The sequence below is a fragment of the Bombus affinis genome, chromosome 2 (genome assembly GCF_024516045.1).
Source record: "Bombus affinis isolate iyBomAffi1 chromosome 2, iyBomAffi1.2, whole genome shotgun sequence".
Classification (NCBI taxonomy): Eukaryota; Metazoa; Arthropoda; class Insecta; order Hymenoptera; family Apidae; genus Bombus; species Bombus affinis.
In genome coordinates this window covers 1287706-1309593 of record NC_066345.1, presented here as the reverse complement: position 1 = coordinate 1309593, position 21888 = coordinate 1287706, and the positions used below count along the sequence as shown (strand labels likewise).

General features: G+C 39.4%; 1 protein-coding gene across 9 annotated transcripts in view; it reads right to left on the bottom strand.

Moving 5' to 3' along the window:
• Nucleotides 1–308: 308 nt before the first annotated feature.
• LOC126923762 (FERM domain-containing protein 5) overlaps nt 309–21888 on the bottom strand; it is a 70079-nt gene continuing 48499 nt past the window's right edge. For 4 of the 9 annotated variants that reach the window (XM_050737542.1, XM_050737564.1, XM_050737563.1 and 1 more), the window contains 2 exons: nt 19820–20419; nt 309–13569 (listed from right to left, as the gene is read on the bottom strand). In XM_050737542.1, the coding sequence (XP_050593499.1) occupies nt 13124–13569; nt 19820–20419 (1046 nt within the window). In that variant the 3' untranslated portion in view covers nt 309–13123. Of the gene's footprint in view, nt 13570–13657; nt 14096–19819; nt 20420–21888 lie in introns of those variants that run through there. The other 5 variants (XM_050737554.1, XM_050737574.1, XR_007713311.1 and 2 more) reach the window with 4 other exon arrangements.

Below are 21888 nucleotides of genomic sequence, written 5' to 3'. Positions count from 1 at the left end.
TATTTGGAAAAAGCTGCTGCCATCTCGTAGAATTTCACCTAACCAACTGTACGTCCGTGACAGCGTATGAGTAGGTACTGGTCGCCTACCGCCAGGAGACCCGTTTACGCGCATTTCGCGGGTAATTCAACTTTATCCGTAGCTCCTGAAATTAATTAGATTCTGATTCGGCAATTTTTTTTTTTCGTACGATCAACTATAAAATTTACGTTTACGAAACTAAAGCTCGTCGTATAATGTGAAAATGATTCGTATGTATAAGAGCGAATCGCGATGATAAACATCAGGATGAAAGAATGTACAAAATGGGAAATTCAGACATTTATTTATACATTTTTATGAGTTTGATTGCATCAGTGCGAAATACAAGATGTCGATTTTTTGTTCTCTATAAACAGGTTACATACGTAACATGCGCTCAAAAACATTCGCATTGACAAAGTGAGCCACCCAAATATCATGTATCGATTGTTTCAACATTTTCGAATAAGCGTGTAACTTTTCTGTTATTGGAAAATATGTGAGAGCTGGTGAGAAATTTCACGGAATAGAAAACGATCTCGGAACGCAAAGTGGATATTAAATTCGTCGTACGTTTGTAAATAGACGGCGGATTTTCCTGCGTTTGTAGGAAATTTGAATACGGAAAATTGCACGGGACCAACACAATGTGAAAAGACACGCGAAATATCCAAAGCGCGATGCCTCGATTTTCTTCCTTTTTCTTTCGTGGTATTCTAAAAAATAAGAATTTGCAAAGAAATCCGTGGTCTATTTATATTACAAGAGTCCGGCTTAGTTTCAGAACGCGTCACCCTTTAAGTCAATTAATCGCTTTCTCCTCTCGAATTTGATAATCCCTGCGTTACAGAACTTTTCAAAAGCTCGTACATCTGGTTGCCTAGAGCTGTCGTATCGAACGTTCTCGATATCCTTATTTTTTATACTTAAAGTTACGTTATATCGCAATTGACATACGTTTGTTCACAGAATCCAAGTTTAGATGAAGTTAGATGCGTCGTCGTTGAAATTCAGTTAATCGAACAATTTGCACGGATACCATTCTAATCTCCTAGAATCGTTCCTGCCCGTCAGACAGACGTTTGCTTCTCATGAAACAAATTCTTCATGTTCTTCGATTAGAACAACGAATTTCGTCAATGAGTTTTTACATTAACAGGACGTCACATTCGCGGTTTAGATACAAATATCGCAATTGTCACGCGCGCCTGTGTGCACGCGCGCGACGTATGTGTTTCGGTCGTCCTAAATCTTTTAGCCGAGGGCGGACGTCGGATGAATCGAAAAGGACGATACAACGTGCCGAAAAGTCAGCGGAACGTGGCGTTGAAAAGAGTTTAGAACAGCGTAGGCACTTTTAGGAAAATGGATGAGAGTAAAATGCAAGAACAGGCAAGATCAAGGTTTGCTTCGATTCTCGTTTCCAACGTTCTCGCTCGCACGTGTAACTTGAAATTCCGAGTTTTCGTCTTCGTTGTTCTCGCTAGCGAAACAACTGACAGTTTCGCGATGTTTAAGAAATCCGACTGCAGCAGTGTAACGTTACGATTACAAATACGAATCGCGAACTATTTTCTTAATTTTCTACCTATCGATTAGTTTCGTTGGCGAATGCAAATCTCCTCGCTATCGTATTTCGGGAAACTTTTATACAACCGATGTTGTATAACGATATTACGACGATACAACGTTACATCGCACAAGCTGTACGTTTCTTTACGCTCCATGCTTTTCAACATCTTTGAATTTAAATACGTTTACGATACGTAACCGTTTTCCTATGTGTGTGTGTGTGTGTGTGTGTTACATGAAGTTGATTATATAAAAAGTTAATTGGTTACGTTTTCGCTTCCTAACGCGGTTAAGAAAATTTACGATCGTCGAACGAAAATGTAAAACCACTATTCTAACGATTGGAAATCCACTTTGCGAAAGAAATAACAATGGAAAGAAAGAAACGTAAAGGATGACAGCGAGAAGTTTCGTATCTAGCAGGAAATAGTATCTGCGCTATTTAAGAAGACCTTCTCGCCACAAAATCCTGTTCCGTCAATCGTCGTTGCGAACTCCGTTAATTTCTACCTTAAGGGGGGGCTAAGGTAAATTCGTACAAAAATAAGGCATGATTTTGTGAATTATTTGCGACGACACGGTTAAAGTCTCTTTATTAAAACCAATGGTACATTAAAGTGTGGCATTCGAAGAATATTGTATAAAATTTTCGCGGAGAAATATTGAAAAATACAGCAATGACAGCAATTATTCGGACGTGTCTCGGAAGAAAGTAGAATTGCTCGTAACTTGGCGCCGGATCATCGGAAATCAAAAAATCAAAGTTCGTTCGTTAGGTAACAGCTTTGCCCAGGTAACGCTGGGAGGGTTTTTCGAAATTTCAATTTTTCACTTTTTTGGAACACTTTGAAGGGAAAATTAGCCGCAAATTTTTGCAAAATCGGCTAATTTGTGAAAAATTAAAATTTCGAAAAACCCTCCCAGCGTTACCTGGGCAAAACTGTTACCTAACGAATGAACTTTGATTTTTTGATTTCCGATGATCCAGCACCAAATTATCAGGGCACCGCAATTCCATCTTTTCTCCGAGACACGTTCGAATAATTGCCGCCATTGCTGTATTTTTTAATATTTCCCCGTGAAAATTTTACACAATATTCTTCGAATGTCACACTTTAATGTACCATTGGTTTTAATAAAGAGACTTTAACTGTGTCGTCGCAAATAATTCACAAAATCATACTTTATTTCGTACGAATGAACCTTAGCCCCCCTTAACAGCACCGTGTTACGGAGAATTGACATTCGCGTGGTTAAAGAATCGTCGAATTTAAATGAGAAAATAATTAATCGATGGACGAAACGAAATTTCTATAAACCATGAGTTACAGATAATGGAATCGTTATCTGTAAATTCTATTAACGAAGGATTACTTGTGTCACTTGTAACTTGCAAACGATACTGAAACGAGACAGATTAAGAAATGACCAATTAACAAACGCGGTAAAGAGAAAGAAAAGATTCGTATGATTTTGCGAAGCGAGGGTCTTTCGCGTGAAATATCGCTTTTCCAAATGAATCTTATCATCTACGTGTAACCATCGAACAATTGCTTTTCGTTGACCGTTTCAAATTGCCTAACATCCCCTAAACGATTAACATTAACCGATCAGCTTAGTAATTAGTAATGCTATGTACGTATATGATACAATACAGGTTGCTTTTTAAAAGTAAAATACTTCATTTCGTACGTCGTATTTCTCTACTCGCGCGTCTTTATCAAATACCCAAGTACATATGCCTAAGTATGCGTGCGTGTCACATTCACATTGGAAAAAGAACGTGTATCAACGCAATACACTTTTTCTTCTCCTTATCCTATCGATACGGTATAGGCCATATCACGGCAATCGTTCGAGTCTTATTTAACGCTAGAACTACCACACACCAGTTGAATTGACTGGTTTTACAACTTTATTTTCAAATTCCTAATTCGTGTTATATTTTCTTCCGCAATGATAGAATGACTTTCGCAACGATAGCTGGGAGAATGATACAATGAATTTTAGTTCATTTTCTATATGTATTCAAATTGAAAATAATTTTGTATCAAGGCTACTTATGCCAATACCGGTCAAAGCGTGAAAGGGTGCTGCGATCAGTTTATCGAACCCGATTAACCCATTTGCATCCAAGCGCTGCGACCGCTTTTCATTTCAGTCGCCAAGTATTCTTCGGACGTGAGAGATCACGTTTGACCCGTTCGTCAGCATCTCGCCTGCATCGGTTTATCGTACTGGCCATTTTAAAGAATTCCACGGGAAACAATACGATTTAATTTCTTATCTCTTATTTTTTTAAATAAATAATTTGTTCTTTTTCCTCCGTTATAAAGAACGTAAGATGCGATGTTTGCGAAGCAACGTTGTCTACCAATCGGCTTCAACGGTAAATTTTCTATAAACTCCGTGAAGAATTCTGTGGTATCGCGAGGAAAGAGCCTGATCAAAGATCGATCGAAACGATGTCGTCTGTCCTTTGGTTGTTAGTTTACATAGGGAAAAAGCCTATGTGACTAAAGTCACCTAGTTCTTGCGGAGCGTTAACAAGATGGGATTAGAGAGAGGAAAAAATAACGCTAATGGAGAGGGACGATTTGAATTGAAAGAGTTGATCGAGAAGCGAGAGTGAGTCAGGGGTCAGAGTTAATCGAGTAGTCGAGGAGTAGAGTGCGTCCAGGCTTTCAGGACACAAATTAAAATATCGTACATAAGCACAGCGCAACAGCGGCTTAAATTTAAGGCACAATAATAATCTCAAAAAAAAAAAGAAATGTAATAATGCATGGCTACGTCGTACCGTCGCGTATCGGTACTTTTGCCTGTACCACCCTACAATTAGAATTCAGCGTTTATTCTGGAAAAAAATCACGTAAAAAAAAATATGTAAAAAACCTGGAATCAATAAACAAACATTAAAAAAAAAAAATGTCGAGGAGTAGAGTCGTTAGCGTTGTCCAGTTGCGAGAGTGGTGGAATTAAAGTAAGATTGGTGCACTTGGTTCAAATTAAACAACCATCGTTTTCTGTCTAATTAATCCAACTGATATCTGTATAATCTATTCGTTGTAAATAAACTATAAATTTTAAATAGTATCAGGGGAAAATCTTGTACCTAAATTCCCGCGATACTACAATTCGAATGTCATCCACTGCACCCACGACCGACCGCGCGCGGTCGTAGGGACCAGTCCTCTGAAGTAGAGCCACGATGCAAATGGGTCAACCAGTTTCCTCGTTTTGTACAACTTGCCACGGATTTTTTGAATTTTTACGCTAGATGCTAACGCCAGCAGTACCACAGCAGTCGAAACGACCGGTTCTACAATTTTTATAAATTTGTCAAGCCTCGTTTAGGGACCATGATCCCGGATGGATTGATAATAGCAAAAGTGTACCGCGTAACGTAAGTGGAATTGCTTCCGTAAGAAAGTAATAAATCAATAAATATAAAAGTATTCTATCATTACTAGGTATTTTTTAAAGACCAGTCATTTTCACTGGTTTTGATAGAAATAGCTATCGGTAGTTCTAGCGTTAAACAGATTGGCGTTTCGTTATTTAGCTAAACAGCGAGAAGTTAAAACATCTTTGACGCTGAACGCGCAGTTCTCTGTTTTCTTGCGTAGAAACATCGCGAGTGGTGAAGATTCGTTACAAGTCGAAGAAAACAGATGTATCAAATTCTCGCAACATCTACGTAGAAGCACAACGACATAGTCGTAGACGTTTCGCGATAGACATTCGTTTCTACCGTGTGGTTCGATGATCCGCGCGCTGATTTTACGTCGTTTGATTTTTATCCGCAAGCAGTGGCAAGATAACGAATCGCGGAACACGCTGTCACAACATCCAACGGATTATAAGTAAGTTTGGCACTCGTCCAATTAAACTACGATAGGCGTTAAGCAGAAAATTATTAACTCGGCGTCCGTGCTCCGATTTAGCCGGAACTTTGAAAATACCTTGCTTTTACACGCAAACAACGTTTAGGAGACAAGGTATTTGGCGACTCGAAAGATAAGCCACGTTTTGAACATTTTTTCATTTTACTATAGTCGCTAAATTCGCGGAAAGATCGTTGTGGCATTCTAAATTCGAAGTAGCCTTTCTCACGACGTTTCTTAGCGCTCAGCTATAGTTTACGCGTTGCTCGATAGTTGAAACCGTTTAAACAGTTTACATATCGTTCCTCGGAACAATAGCAACGAGGAAAACATGGAGCTTGGGAGGAGGAATACTGAAACAGGACTACAAAAGGAGAATGAAGATGTTTGGAGCACTGGTAGCAGTAGGTAGGTAGTTTGGAGCAGAGATGTGGGCTGGAACGTGGAAGAAAGACTGGATAAAGTACAAAGAAGATATGCTAAATGGATATTAGGCTTAGATATGACAGCACCAAATTACATATTAATAGAAGAATGCAAGATAATAGAAATAAAAGAAGAAGCATTAAAAAGAGCAGCAAGGTATGAAGAGAAAGCAATCGAAGAAGGAATTAGTAAAGGAGTGTATAAAGGAAAGGGAGGGAAACTGGGGAAATGGTCATGAAAGGAAAAGGGCAAGAAAGAGAAGGAAGGGACTAGAGGAGGTGAGAAAGGGAGGGGCGCAGATAGAAGCAAGAGAGGAGCAAGAAAGGATGACAGCAGAGCAAATTATAGAAGAAAGAAAAAAGAGGGAAGCAGAAGAGAGGGGGGAAAGGATAAGGGAATCCAAATATAACAAACGTTATAGAAAAATAGCCAAAGAAGAGTTACCAAAGTACCAAAGATTCAGGTGCGGAAACGAGACCAAAGCAAGGGAATACTGGAAAGAAGATGCGGACTATGTAAAAGGAAAGAAGAAGACCTGAGACACGTAATAAAAGAATGTGAAATAACGGGAGGACCAAAGGGCACAGAAAAATACTAAACGAGACTGGAGAAGGACTAACAGAACTGAAAGCAATAATAGAGAAGAGAAGGGCAAACGATAGGAAGGATGCGCAGCAAGGAGACTAAAGCCAAAAGTTGCAATAGCTTTTAGTCATTGGTGGTTAATTTGTAGTTGCTAGTTTTAGTTCTTAGAGACAGAATAATTAAGGGAGTGCGATAGAATAGAGGGGAGGTAGACGTATAAGAAGAGAAATAGACATAAGAGACGTAAAACCGAAAGTTCGTCCAAAGTCGAAAGGCACGGACTAAACAATAAACGATAAATAAAATAAAACATACGGCTCGCGTAATTCTCCCTTCGATTCGTATAACAGTAAATCCTTCTTTTTATTAGTAAATATAATTTTTTAACAACTGTCGTAACTTTAACGTTATCACCAGATTTGTCCGTTATACCTGTACTAGGTTTCGTTCATTTCTCAAATCGCAGCAAGTTTTTCTTTTCTTAAGGATAAAAACGTCGCGACGTGGAAAATATGGAAAATCGTGTGGCCGATTTAAACGATACTCCGATACGCTGTATAGCTACGCGGAAACGTAGAATCCACGACAATTACAAACACGTTCATAGTTATGGCTGAACTGGAATCCAAGACACGGAAAAACCTGACTTCTGCTCCAACCGTCGGAAAAACCGCTCTACGTCTGGAAAAAAGGACAGATCGTGGTAGAAGATTGGCCGAGCGGAGCAGTGGCTGAATATTAATTACCTTTGTGCTTCGTTCCGCATTTTTGGAACCATTTAGAGGAAAAGAGTGGAATCGATTTGTTTCCTGCGAGAAATGGGTCCGCGTTTGAGAAAATAATCGGTTTTCGCTCTCGAGTCGCCCCAATCCTTCTCTCAACGTTTCTCCTTCGTGTTTCGCTTCGATCGAATCGGAGCGCGAACGTTCTTTGTCTTTTCATTGTAATATACACAGCGACCACGAAGCATTTTCAAATCTATGTTCCGTCGTATCTCGTTTCGGTTACTTACTTCTACTAGTAAAATACAGCGTTTGGTCGTTTAACTCCGGAGCAACGTACGTGTCGCGAGTTTTGCGTCGCTTTCTATTAGGCTGGTTTACAATGCGAGCAGGCAATCGAGTACGAATCTCTGCACGTAGCTCGCTTTTATCAGAGATATTTCATCCATCGTCGATCCTTTCTATCGAGAAACATTTCTAAGCTAAGTGTTCACGCCTTAACACCGAGGTACTTTTTTGTTTTAATTCCGCGTTAAATTTGTCACGAGATCTGAGCGAAATCTAGACGTTCTCTTCTCACGGTGAAGCTTGCGAAAATTAATAAACGCTTCTGCTCTATTTAACCCATTTGCATCCAAGCGCGGATTTTCCGCTATCGGACGACCGTCTTCTACGACCAAGCGCGGATTATTAGGCGCGCTGCGACTGCTTTTCATTTCAGTCGCCAAGTATTCTTTAGATGAGAGAGTTCACGTTTGACCCGTTCGTCAGCATCTCGCCTGTATCAGTTTATCGTACTGACCATCTTAAAGAATTCCACGAGAAATTATACGATTTAATTTCTTATCTCTTACTTTCTTAAATAAAAGATTTGTTCTTTTTTCCTCCGTTATAAAGAACGTAAGATGCGACGTTTGCGAAGCAACGTTGTCTACCAATCGTTTTCAACGGTAAATTTTCTATGATGTCATTTACTGCACCTACGACCGGTCATAGGGACCATCCTCCGAAGGAGAGCCATGACGCAAATGGGTTCATTTCACTGGCAATTAACGTAACACGTACATATAGATTTTAAGGCGAAACTATCTTTAAGCAAGAACCGCAAATTTCTTTCCATCAATTCGCCTTTGTTAAATACGAAAAGACGATAAACGCGCAGCTCGAACGTTCCATGCAACGTACCACCATGAAACCAGCCAAATAAAAAATCATTGGAATCGCCGAAGATGATTCGTCGTCGCAAAGTTTGCCTCGAAAAAGATTTTCACGTTCAATCTCGTAGGCTCGAACGTTAGAAACTTAAGCATAGAAAGAGAAAACGATTTCATTTGATTCTGTACTGTGCAAACGTACCGAGCAAAAGCAACTGCTGCTTTACTTCCTTCTACCAAAACTTAAATCGTTTTATTTACATGGAAATAGATATTAAACGGGGTCTTCCGTGGTTAAGAATGCCGAAAAATTTGGTTGTTGAATTTTCATATTTTTCTCAAGTATAGGTACACTATTCTTAGGAATATTTCCTGGTAGTTTCGACACGATTACTCTGTGTAAATTGAAACGAGTCTTTTTTACGTGTAAATCAAATCCCACGCTCTGAGCGCGTTTTTCTCAAAACGACATTTTGAACCACGATCGATCGAAGTACGAACGTTTTGAAATGAAAATCGGTCGAAGGAATCTTTTCTAAAAGGCCTCGACAGATTGATCGGTCGATTCCTTCAATTAGACAAATTAATCGATGCATTGACTAAACGTTTTCATCCTGTTGTTACTGCAGATAGCTCAGACTGTCCGAGTAAACTTCCACGATCAAGAAATCCCACGATCAAGCATCGTTAAGTATCGCGGATCGCGGTCGCGCGATAAATTAATCTGGAAAATACAAAATTACAAGAAAATGTATAGACTGGCTGACAGCTGGCCGACAGCTGGCTTCGGAACAGGACAGAAGCGATAATTTACGAATGTACCAGGCCACGACCAAACCTATCCGGCCTACGAACTTGGGCAGACTTGGGACGAGTTTGCCAAGTGGAATATCAGAAAAATTGAGAACCTGCAGTCTGGCGCTTTTCGAAACGACGACGGCGGAGGAACAGAAAAGAGAGAAACGTTAAAAATAGCAGGGTTTTGGAGGAAATTACGAACCACGTGAATGCTCACCTAAACGGAATAAAGAATCACAGGAACCCATTGGCTGTGACGACTATTTGAGAAATTCGCAGGTCGATAACACGCGCAGGCATACGAAACTCGAATACATGCAATTGAGAACGAGATGTGACCGATTCTAGCAAATTAGGAACGTTTACAAAGGAGGCGTAAAAAAAAGAAGAAAGCCTGCACAGTTGTGAAACAAATGAATACGTTCGCATGAGAATTTAACAAAATATTCTTCAAATGTATCTTTATTAAATACAAAAACTGTCGTAAGAATAAACGTACTACACGCTTTTCCCGGAACAGTGGCCAACAAATCGCTCTCTTCCTCTCACAACCACAGAAGACCCCTTAATTCAAATTATCCATAAGAACAAACACGTAAGAACAAACGCGATTCTTTCTTTCTATCGCTTTCTCCACGGTAACCAAGCCTTTTTGTTAGCTTTAGCTCTTCGTGTTTCGTATATTTCTTAAATCGTACTTGGAGAAAAGTAATACGACTAGATCAGAAGTAATTCAGCGATAAGGATTCTGAAACAAGATCATCGACTAATGATACGTACTAGCTAGTAAAACGTACGGTTACAAGGTGATCGGCTGGCAAAGCTACTACAAATGACAAATGGAAAGTCAGCTAATGATGCTAATTAAAAAATATCGTGTTTTAAGGTAGAAAAACGCGAGTTCCAATTTTCATTTCGCTTCGCTACATTCGTCGATATTTCCTTCGAAGATATTCCTTATAAAAGCAAATTTTTTACGTCCTCGCAACCAGATAGACTACTCTGTATGCTTTCTTTAACGATTCGTCGTGTAATTTCCAATACGCCATATGGAATTTATAGTAGAACGAACTTTTTCTCGTTGCAATAGGATGAATCGTGAGACGTTAAGATTAGAACTCGTTTTATTATATCTGACGACAGGAGCACGCGATCGACGAGAAAATATTTTATATAAAATTGAAAATACCACGCCAGCTGTATAACGAAGAAAAACTATTCGTAATAGTATAAACGTTTTTCGTAGTTTCCTATAAAAATAAATAGCTTTATGCAACTAGACATTTTATATACAAATCCAATAATTGCGTAATAGGTGCGTATCGAGCTTTACAAATTAGTTTATATCGGGTTTCATTTCATCGATTAATCGTTGCATAATCGTTCTAGACAAGTAGAATTTGTAATGCTAATTCTTGCTACGTATTCAATTAATTAAAACGTCGCTAAAAATAAAAACGATGGTATCTCTTATATTATGCTCTATAGCGTTCACCGTCTTATCGATGTTGTTGCATAATTACACGTTATTACGCTATTCAGCTGGAAATCGATTTAATACCTTAGCATTTTAAAATACGCAAACAGGTACTCGTTCTCCTCGATAAATAATCCACGATATCGCCGAAAACGCAAGAAACGTGTCTGTTCGTGTTTGACGATTCATCCTATTTTACACGCATGTTCGCACAATCAACGAATAAATCAAAATGATATATCGATTGGTCGATGCTTGTTTGTTGCATGCTGATACAAAGTTCAGGAAGCATACTCGTTTCCCTTACACGTACTTGCGGGAAAACATCGATAACTAATTGGAATAAAAGTACAAGAAACACCTTTTCCTTTATACGCTATACTACCTGATTGCACCTCGTATTGCCCCATTCTATCTTACAAGATCTATTGAATTACCTTATAAAAGTTTGTTAAATATACTATGACAACTAAAAGTTTACGACAAAAGCAGATCTTACGTTTACGGTATTTAGCCTTGCTTATTCGTTTATCAACGAATAATTTTTATGATTGCGCATGCTGAATATCCTATGTATACTGTACTGTTGCTGAAATTCAAAATTAAGTACTCGTTTAAACGTATATTTGCACGGTCACGTTCGGTCATTGCATTTCCTAATGGTAATAAAATCAAACGAGCTACGACCTTTTAATTTAGCGAGTTATTCTTTCCAACGAAAGATCGTTAACGAAATTTCATATCCGTCAACGAAGATTACAATTGCCACGGGCTGTAAGATTTTTAAGCCTGGGAAATGGCCAAAGTATGGCGCTATTTAGAAAAATAAATAACACAGCGATCGAATATTACACGTTAGAAAATGCAATGATCTTGATACATGGTATGCTTCCACTAGCAAATCAAAACATACATAACGTGATTTCACTATACGGAAAAAGAGTAAAAAGTATGTTGTGCAGCGTACTAGCTGATGTCTCTGCTCATGATCTCTATTCTATCGCTAATCGTAATTTGAGAACGTACACCCGTGTGTATTATCTACTTTTGTATTTAAATATAAATATGACTTTCTCGATTTGCCACACATTCTATACATTACATATACATGTATAATAGTAATACGTAAAAACTGACTTTCATCTAAATTTATTAAATAAATTTGATAAACGTACTGTAACAAAGTTTTCTAACAACTTGTCAAATTTACGCGTAACTTAGCAAACACGAGTACTCGCGATGTAAATATTTTGTACAAAACACTTTGTCTTTGTCAGAGTAAATATATATATATGTATGTATGTATGTATGTTAAGTTACTAAGATTTCAATATACGTAGGTAGTAGTGCAAAAAGTAAACAAATAGTAAAACAAAGGTATTTTTTATCGCGGACGATGGTGTTTAATAAAAGTGTAGATTCGTATCGATATTTCGCGCTCTCGTGATTCGAAATCTTTTATCGTATTATCGTATCGGTACAGTGGCTCGCCAAAGTATTCTTGCGCTTGTCGGTGCCTCTTTTCAACCTATTGCACGTGTTTCGTCGGTACTATAAACATGAAACAACTATCGTCGTTGTATCGAAGCCTTAAACAGCTCTAAACAGGTATACGAAAGTTACAACACGGGAAAATCAGATAAATCCGATAAACGGTTAAAGAATGATAAACATGTCGCCAATTATTCATACGATACGCTGACTTTTTAATAAACGCGTTTTAATAAACGAAATTTCAAAAAATGTTTTATATAACACGCACGATATGCGCTTCGAATATGTCTATGCCAGATGTACGAACGCTCTTGCGAGCCACTGTATATCATCCGATCCTCTCTTGCCAATTTAAACGGTGGTACGTTGTTGCTGCGTTAATCCTGCTGCGAGCCTCGAATTTTTCTATCGCGATCTTGCTCTTATCTCTAGGGAAATAAGAAGACCGTTAACGTCCTAAGAAAATGCTCGATATAAAATTGAAACAAAACCTTAGACATTCCGTACGTACGTTAAAAAAATACACTAGGTCGAAATTGGCCCATCGATCGAAGGAACGCAGCAGAATTGAAACAGCGGCATTCGTTTAAAAGCTTCGAATACCGGCTAATGCTAACCGAACCTTCGGCTTCACAGGCCAAAGCGATTAACTGCAGGCGCGAAATCTGTGAAATTTTAGCGTCACAGAGCTCGTGTCTCGTACTTGTACAATTTCATCGATCTTCCGCACTTTCCGTTTCGCGAAGTTAATCGATTTGGCGAATAGGTGGCTCGTATCTGCGTCGATTCGGAGATAGGAAAATCAAGGAGATATAAAAAGAAAAGTACAAGTGGTTCCGCCGTGTGCGAATCACGAAAGAGGAAACGACGGATGAACAAGAAACGATACCCTTGCTCCTCGGTCTCGGCAACGTCTTCTCGACTTGGCACTGAAGGAAGTTACTTAGCGACAAAGGGCGACCTCAGCCTGGTCATCGTCGGGTCGCATCAAAATAGGCCGAGCTTTGTCCTCAAGAACTCCTTAATAGGGACATAGTATTGGTTCTTTAAGGCCACCATTTCTGGTGTCTTGCGCAAGTTATTGAAAAGCGTCGTATCCGTCTCGAATACCATGACGATCACGATAAACAAGACGGTGATCGTCAGCATGAAAGCTGGAATGAAAAGCCTCGTGACTCGAACACTCTTGTGCCTCAGTTTCGCAGCGTGTGAACGTCGACTGGATTGCCGCTGATGCTGGTACTGTTGTTGCTGTTGTTGCTGCTGCTGCTGGAGACAAACTTTCGAGTTTTGAAGTTTCTGCATTTGTGGCACCGGGGTCACCGAGCGACTGTGCGGTTTGCCCGATGCATCCAATAGTTGGCTTTCCGACGACGAATGATCGAAAGAATCTCTAAAGTAATAGTCGTTAATTACACCTTCGTGCTGACCGGCTGAAACAGAAATTCCCCGAAACTTTTAGCGATAGTCGCAAGGCGCGATCGTTGTTCGTGAATGTTATTACGTATGAAGATAAACGGATTTATCGATCAATTTTTCTTTTATTTCGATGACTAATTTAATACAAGGTAATTAGGTACGAAAGGGGCCTCAACTCCAATTTTGTTGAATTTCCGACCTGTCGTAGACAGATGGTCCCGAGTAACGCGCGCTTTGTTCCAGGCGTGGAACGATCGTGGTTCAAAACTTATAACGAAAAGAAAACGGTGCTTGTCGGATATTACGTTTACTCGAATATGTGGTTAAAAATGAAATTGCATATGCATTTGCACAGGATTGCGATCCTAACAGTGGTAAACACGATCCTAACGCGGTATATACAGGTGCCAAAACTCCCGTGGTGACGATTACGCGGCGAAACCCGTGTTTCTCCCATTCGCTACCATCAGCCTGCTACCAACAGCCTTGTTGCGGAGTAGTCAAAACAATGGGGGACACAAGGACGTAATTTTGTGTGTCCTAAAACAAAGGTAGAATTAAATGTATATACGTGTGTAACCATAAGTAGAGCCGTTTATGAACAAATAATATATATACATATGTCGGAGATGAAAGGACATCGGGGCCTTTCCTTTGGAATTTTTGGGATCCAATACTTTAGTCTAGACTATTTATTATAGCTGTACTTAAATAATAAAACTTGGAAGTAGTTGTTATGATTCAATCCGATTATGTTTGCTCGAGATTTGTGACAGTGGGCTTGGGCTCGAGGTGACACAACTGGTCGCCGAACGTAGCCACGGTCACGAGATGAAGGTTTTTACCTAACAGAGAAGTGCCAATATTGTGGAACACACGTTGTATTAACAATGAAACCCTGGGCAGGAGCAATATCAGCTCTACGCGGGTCTGCCTAGCAACGGCGGCTGGAATTTTGTTGGTATCCTCGGCCAATATGCAGCGAACAAACGCGATCGTAAGGAGAGGAAAGTTTCCATCAGTCTTTTATTCCTGCGATCACCTTGCAGAGTTTTCACATCGTCTTTACGTGCAGTATTATACCGAGCGTCACAGCAAACGTTACTTTGTGCTTCAAAAGAGTTACCCCGTTGACCGTGGATTCGTTATTGAACCTAAGAACATTGTCATTAACATCTCGAGTGTCTAATCACCACGGTTATTTGCTAAACTTTGTAAAAATAAATATTTATAACAGTAAATATAATCTCCATTGTATAACAACAATGACTAGTCCGAATGAAGATTCGTTACACGCCCCTAAACCTAACGCTAACCCGACATATACAAGGTGGTTGGTAACTGGTGGTACAAGCGGAAAGGGGATGATTCTACGCGAAAAAAGAAGTCGAAAATATAGAATAAAAATTTTTCGTTTGAGGCGTTGTTTTCGAGAAAATCGACTTTGAATTTTCGCTCGGTACGCGTCTTCCACGACCACCATGTCGTCTAAGTTTTTCAAAAGAACCATATTCGTTGAGGGTTAGTTCTGCTCTTTGAATAACACGTTTGTCAGGATGTCGACGATTGGGATACCGGTGTCTGTAATGATCAGCTGCGGCTGATGCGTTATCACCACACGCACCTAACGAAAGTATCATGTTCGTATATTCCCGATTGCTGTATGTAAACATGATGGTAGACTAATAGGTACTGATAGTGGATAGCGATAAAAGTCGGATAATAAGTTAATAGGTAGGAAAACACTTCGATCACATTGGAAATGTTTATCAACATAACGTCGATCGAGACAACGATCTACAGTGAGATCTGTTACAACGAGACGTGATAAAGTGCACGCGTACCGAGCGAAAATTCAAAGTCGATTTTCTCGAAAACAAAGCCTCAAACGAAAAATTTTTATTCCATATTTTCGACTTCTTTTTTCGCGTAGAACCACCCCCTTTCCGCTTGTACCACCAGTTACCTACCACCCTGTATATCTACTTATAAAATATCATGAAAATTATAAAAAGACTTTACTCCATTTCTTCCACCACGTGCTACTTGAAACTGTTTTGACTACTCCACGTCAGCGTGCTTAATTCGACCGCCGTAAGCTTGCCAGCGATCAATTGTCCGCAGCAATAAACCTACATGAGTAAGAATCCTCCCTTATTTCCCTGTGCCAATACTGTCAGTCGGTTAAAGTTGTTACCAGATCAAACTGTTATCGGTGAAATCTGGTATCGGTAATTTTCGAGCGTAAATGGAGTGTGTATCGAATACCAGGTACTAATTACTTCGTCACGCGATAAGGCACCACTTGTGAGACAGTTACAATCTGTTCTGTATCTTGTAGCAGCAACTATCGTAAGCAGTAAGCAGTAACGCATCAAATACGTTACGATACCTAGAACGTGCTTATACCTAGTTAGTAAATTACTAAAAAAATAAAGATTTACCGATTTTGAACTACTATGTGAAATTCAAGTAGTCGGATTAGTGTGGATGCTAAAGAAATTTCTGACAATAATCATAAATTTTAAGTATCGAGGGAAACGAAAGTTTGCTACCTTTGAGTCGAAGGTAATTGCAGGTATTCTTGATTTTCGTCTAATTTCGGCTTCAAGAATCAGCCTTTAAATTTCTTGACATCTGACGCCAAACACCCTATATTTCTATATCACATGATACGACAATACGAAGCGTGATTACATCGATATCGTGTAAAGATGCGAGTACAAATTGTCTGAGAAAGTGTGAGAACAGAGGGAACGTATGAATGTATGGAAAATGTACATGTCAGCAGTTTCTAATGTCAAGTAGGCAAAATGTATCTATAAATGCAGATAGAAAGCCTCGACTAATTTCCTGCGAGTCCTTTCCACCGATCTCAGATTTCACTTCTTTTGATCGCACTTTCGATTGGCTCGTCTTTTGTAATATTACAATTAAGTATAATATTTCTTGTAACGTCCACCCTTTCCAAAGCGCGGCTGGGATGATTCTTAGAATCCTTAAGGTGGCCTTTACGGCTGCTGCTGTAAATTTCTTCCAGATCTTGACGATTGATTCGTCGCTTATTAATCGATTATCCTTCGCCCGATGTATCGCGTTTGTCCGTACGCCTTCATAGCGAAACACTCGTCTTCTACGTCTCGAGAGACGCGCCAAAGCTTTTTCATTCGAGTTGTTAAGTGCTTTCGAATAAAATAAGGCGACGTTATCTGGTAGAAATCATAGATCGAACGTTATATCTGCCTACTCGTTAAAATGCATAACGCTACATCGAAAACCGCCTCGTGGAATGTTTGAGTAGAAAGGATCGATGTTTCGTCCGATCCTCTGTCTGCACGAATAATTGATAAATAATAGCACGTATAAGCGATGTTTGTAAAAATGGACTGTTATGGATTTTAACGAATAGGCAGATACAACGTTTGACCTATGATTTTTATTAGAAAACATCGCGTGGGATGGTTCGAGTGTTTGAATGTCATAATCTTTTTCTCTACCACTTGTACGAAGTAAGCTGCTGCCTATGTATCGTTATCGATTTGAGGATCCCTGTGCACCCCGCTGCGTAGGCTGACCTACTTTCGTTCGTGTAAGGATGTTTGCTCGCGCACAGGGGCATTTCGGCTAATTTTTAATTGCCGATAATTAAAAAACAAAGCCGAAAATGCAATTTCTCATCTTGAGTTTCATCTTATTTTCGCTTCAAGAATCACCGTTTAAATTTGTTCACACCTGGCCGAGCAGCTTGCATACACCTGTATACAAGGGTTTCGTTCAAATAGATCGATTTTTCTTTCGATCTCTAGCGATACATAATCACGTTCGAAAAGGGAGAAAGATATACAACAAGTATTTGTCGGCGTTCGGTCTGGAATGAATAAAAATTTCTATTTTCGTTATCAAACTAAAGATGCTTCGATATAGTCGCTAAGGAAACGTGGCAAAAACGGACTCGATCGCGAATTATACAATTGCAAGATCGTCGACTCTCTGAACGCTAAGCGTTGCTAATTTAGTTTTTGCCGACAATCTGTTAATATCGGTTGCTCAGTTGCAAAGTGTTTTAAATATCGTCGTATCGTGGTGATTTAAGTATCTTAGAAACTGAAATATTAAAAACGTATGCATATTTTATGTTGACAATTCGACAAAAATACGAAGCTCGAAGAAACACGATATTTAAAAAATTGGCGCTACGATAATAATATAACAATTAGAGAAAAAAAAAGTATAACAAAACTAGAGCTGAGAGAGCAAAGAATTCATTATTGTGGATGATAAGGTTAGTAATGCAATTAGTTAAGCACAATTGATCGTATAATATTTTAAAATACGTTATTTAGAATACGTTCCTCTAGATGAAATCTCTAAAATCTACACGTGCAGTGCAGTGTAAGAACTGGTCATAAAAAGGACCATGCCTTTTTACTTTTCACGTACAAAGATTCATGCCAATTTTATGCTCAATTCGATGCAATAAAAAGAAGAACAAAAGAAAGAAACAAGTACTGTCTAGTTTGATGTAATCATGTATATACAGTGGCTCACAAAAGTAATCGAACACTTACTACAGAACATTTTTACAAACGTATCGTGCGCATTATACGAAACTCTAACGGGAGGCAACTTTCGTAATGACGATCAAACGTGAAAACAATCGGAAAATCTACCTACAAGTTACAAGACACTTATTGCAAACGTACGCTCGGCGAGAAATTGGTACACAGCGGTAGCACGGTAATCTTAAGCACGCTGAATGTTGTAATTTATTAATACTACGATTAATCGACTGTAGAGAAATTTTGGCGACATTTGCGAAACGTATGTTTGCATAAATACCTCGCAAAGTCGTAAAAAAAAATTGCTCGTTACATGGAAAAATAGTTCGATGAAAAATTGTACTGTACGAAACGGGGTGTCGGTGGCACTGTCAAAATTGCACACGATTTTACACCGTACAGCTACGTCGGTTCCGTCGATTCAACTTCCATTTGTCAACAGTATGCGTCACGACGTCGCTAGTCCACTAGCTATACCACTTCCCCTATTTCGATCCTCAAAGGGATCTTTACCTTAACCCCTTGGCCTACACGCTATCTGCCGATCGCGCGAGTCATAGTAAGCAAGAAGTTTGATCGCGCGCCGTGCCATTCGTCTGTTTAGCCGAACTGGCGCAAAATGTATGCTTCTTATGACATGTATATTTAGGGCTACAAAAGGAATTGTGAAATAGTAAACGAGGTTCGAGGACAAATAGTGTTTTCAAGACGTCTAGGTCGTAATCATGATCAATCGATCAGTTAACAAAAACAATTTATTATTTCAAAGTGGATAACGAATCGCTAGAAATTTGTAAATTGCCACGAGTCAGGCTCGTGGGTTTCGTTTATGGCACAAACCCTTACCACGAGCCTTGCTGTGGTTAATTGCCAAGGGGTTGACGCTAAACCCACCGACACTTCGTGTATGCCTATTCCTACCGTGTGCGGTCAAAACGACCAGTGATTAAAGAAGTAATAGGTTTTATGATTGAACTTGGATAATGGTTAATTTATAACTAAATGTATATAAAATGATAAACTTTTGTAAAATTTCGTCCAAATTTACTTTTGTTTAATTTCAATTATAGTGTTAACTAGCTGGCAATCTGATAATGTCGCCTACGACAGAGGCAGATACGAGGAGAAGAATATGAAACGCTACCAAGACCACGAGTGCAACAATGCTGTCGAATACGAAGTAACCAAAGGTAAATAAACGTCTAGAAGCGGATTTGGAAAATACTTCTACTTTTAATTAGCCTTCGACGCTTCCTGTAGTTGCCGAGTAGTTGCCCCTTAGACTTTCCCTACCGTCGTAACTTTTAATCGCGCGAATAATTAGAAAAACGAGAAATTAGATGTTACAAAATTACGCAATAACGGTGACAAGTTATACAAGAGCTGTTTAAATGAACAGAAATTAACGTGGCATTTTTTAAAATCTAAACAGTCTGAGAAAAATCTCTCGATCCTCGAATACTCAACCCTCTGCGGTGGCATTGAAACTGACGCTCGCTATAGTTTGCGAGAAAGCGGCTTGTAACGCTCTTATACAGGCTATACAGGATACGTATAAAGTTGGCAAGAACGTTCGAATACTTTGGTGAACCATCGTGAGTAATATTTAGCGGAGGAGCATCGAATAAGAGGTAGTAGAAAAAAGGATCGTCTGGCGCGTGTGTTGTTAATTAGTGAATGAAAGAGAAACGATCGCCTAATTTACCTGTCCTTTGCCGTCGTTTCGTGGCTTCGACTCCGTTTCTAACGTCTTCGACGTCACTTGTCGCCGATGCAATGTAACCGTTTGCCGTTTTCGTGGTGGAAGCGATGCCGCGACATTCAACCTCATTCTCCTGACGAACGAGCATGCTTACCTGCTCGTTAGACCTGCGCAAGATCGTCTTACCGGTGTTAGAATCGAATGGACCGTCTATCACCGTCGTGATGATCGTTCCCGAATCGGCTGCCGGGAACACGTACGTCTCGTTCGCGATTTCTTTACCAGCTTTCAGCGATTCTGCCGCCACTTTCGAACTCTTTATGATCAAAGCGGTCGACCTGACCACCTTCGGACTCTTTTCGAGGGCGTTTATACGTTGCCTGACGACGTTATCGATGTTACGGCCGACTAACTCCTCCGAACCTATCACTATCTTTTGACTGTACAATGGCTGAGGTCGGTTCGGCGTGCTCTTGGGATATTTCATTCTAACTTTCGCACGATTTGTGGTGGTGTTGAAAGTGATGGTGGTGGTAGTGGTGGTGGTGGTAGTGGTGGTGGTGTTGTGGGTGGCTCTCACATGCGTATCATTTTCGTCTACTGCTAAACGAACAGAAAGAAAAAGAAAAGACAAATCAACGATCTAAGAAGCCAAAGAAGCGCCGATTCTATGTCGTTGTTTCTTTTTCTCTTCCCTTTCTCAAATAACGTGTTTACGACCGGCAACGTTTTCTATTTAATCGCCAATTATTCGATATCCGTGCATTTCCATCATTTCCATCCGAATTATGACCAATTTCTTCTTAAAATTACGAACCAAACAGATACCACGCCAAAATAGACTATCGGCTTTTAGGGAATTCCACGTTTTTATCTTTCTGGCATATCACGAAGTATTTTTAAGCTGGAAACATCATGGTTCGTTTAATTCGGTCGTACCGCTAGAATAGAATTATTTTACTCGCGCGATGTTCCTTAAATAATTTCCGTTCGAGGTATCGTCGACCGTTTGAATCAACGATTAGGTATAAATAATGAATTTCTTGAAATTCAAAGCCACGGCGAGAAGATAGCAAACAACTAAACGTAACGGATATGCAAGCGTCTATCGCAAAGTACAGCGGATATTCTGCGAGGACACGTTTCGTATAATACGATCGGAGACAAAGCTTCGATCAAAGCGAGACAAATTCTCGACTACGATACGTTAGTTCCGAAATAGCCGATCGGAAAATAAGTTTCTGTAAATGCGAAACGAGGAACGTTCGTGAAACTTTAGGTCATTCTATAAGTAACGCAATCGTTGCTTTTCCCCGTACCTTTTACGATTCGTTACCCATTTCCCTATCAAGCTTTCCCTCCTAATTTCTTGAAACTCCGACAGTAACAACTTTCGTCGCTTTAGACTGAACTCTTAGAAACACCGAATTACTTATCGGATGATCTAATATTATCCAGCGGATTGCCGAGGCTCTTTCAATTATAGCGACGTACGTAGATATATCCAGTTACATACAAACTCCGATAACCATACATTTTCAATCCATCCACCCACTTTCTGAATCGATTACAACGATGTTTTTATGTAAAAATCGTTGGAAATCCATTGGTAGCAATTTCGCGACGACCAGATCGAAAATATACCGTTACATTAATATTTGAATTGCCTTGTGTAAAAGGGGATGATTTAAATATCGCGTTGCTTATTCTACGACAATACGAACTATATGTAGCTTGAAAGTAGATAAACAATTTCTTCCTGGTAATCTTTATATTATTTCTTTTTTTTTTAATCTATATAAAATTCTTTGTATCTTTTAACAATATCCATAATATCTGTCTAATCGATAGCAAGAATCGTGTTATTTCAGGATAATTTTTCCCTCCTCTTGGCGATAAACTGCAAGCTATCTTTTATCGAAGTTAACATTCTTTCCTCTAAATTTATCGATGTATCGTAAAAATATTGGTGTTGATTAATTACGCTATAAAATAAATCTATTTCGCTAGATTATAGAACGCCACGACCGTGAAAATAAGATACTTTTCGTTAAAGGAAAACCTGTCGTACG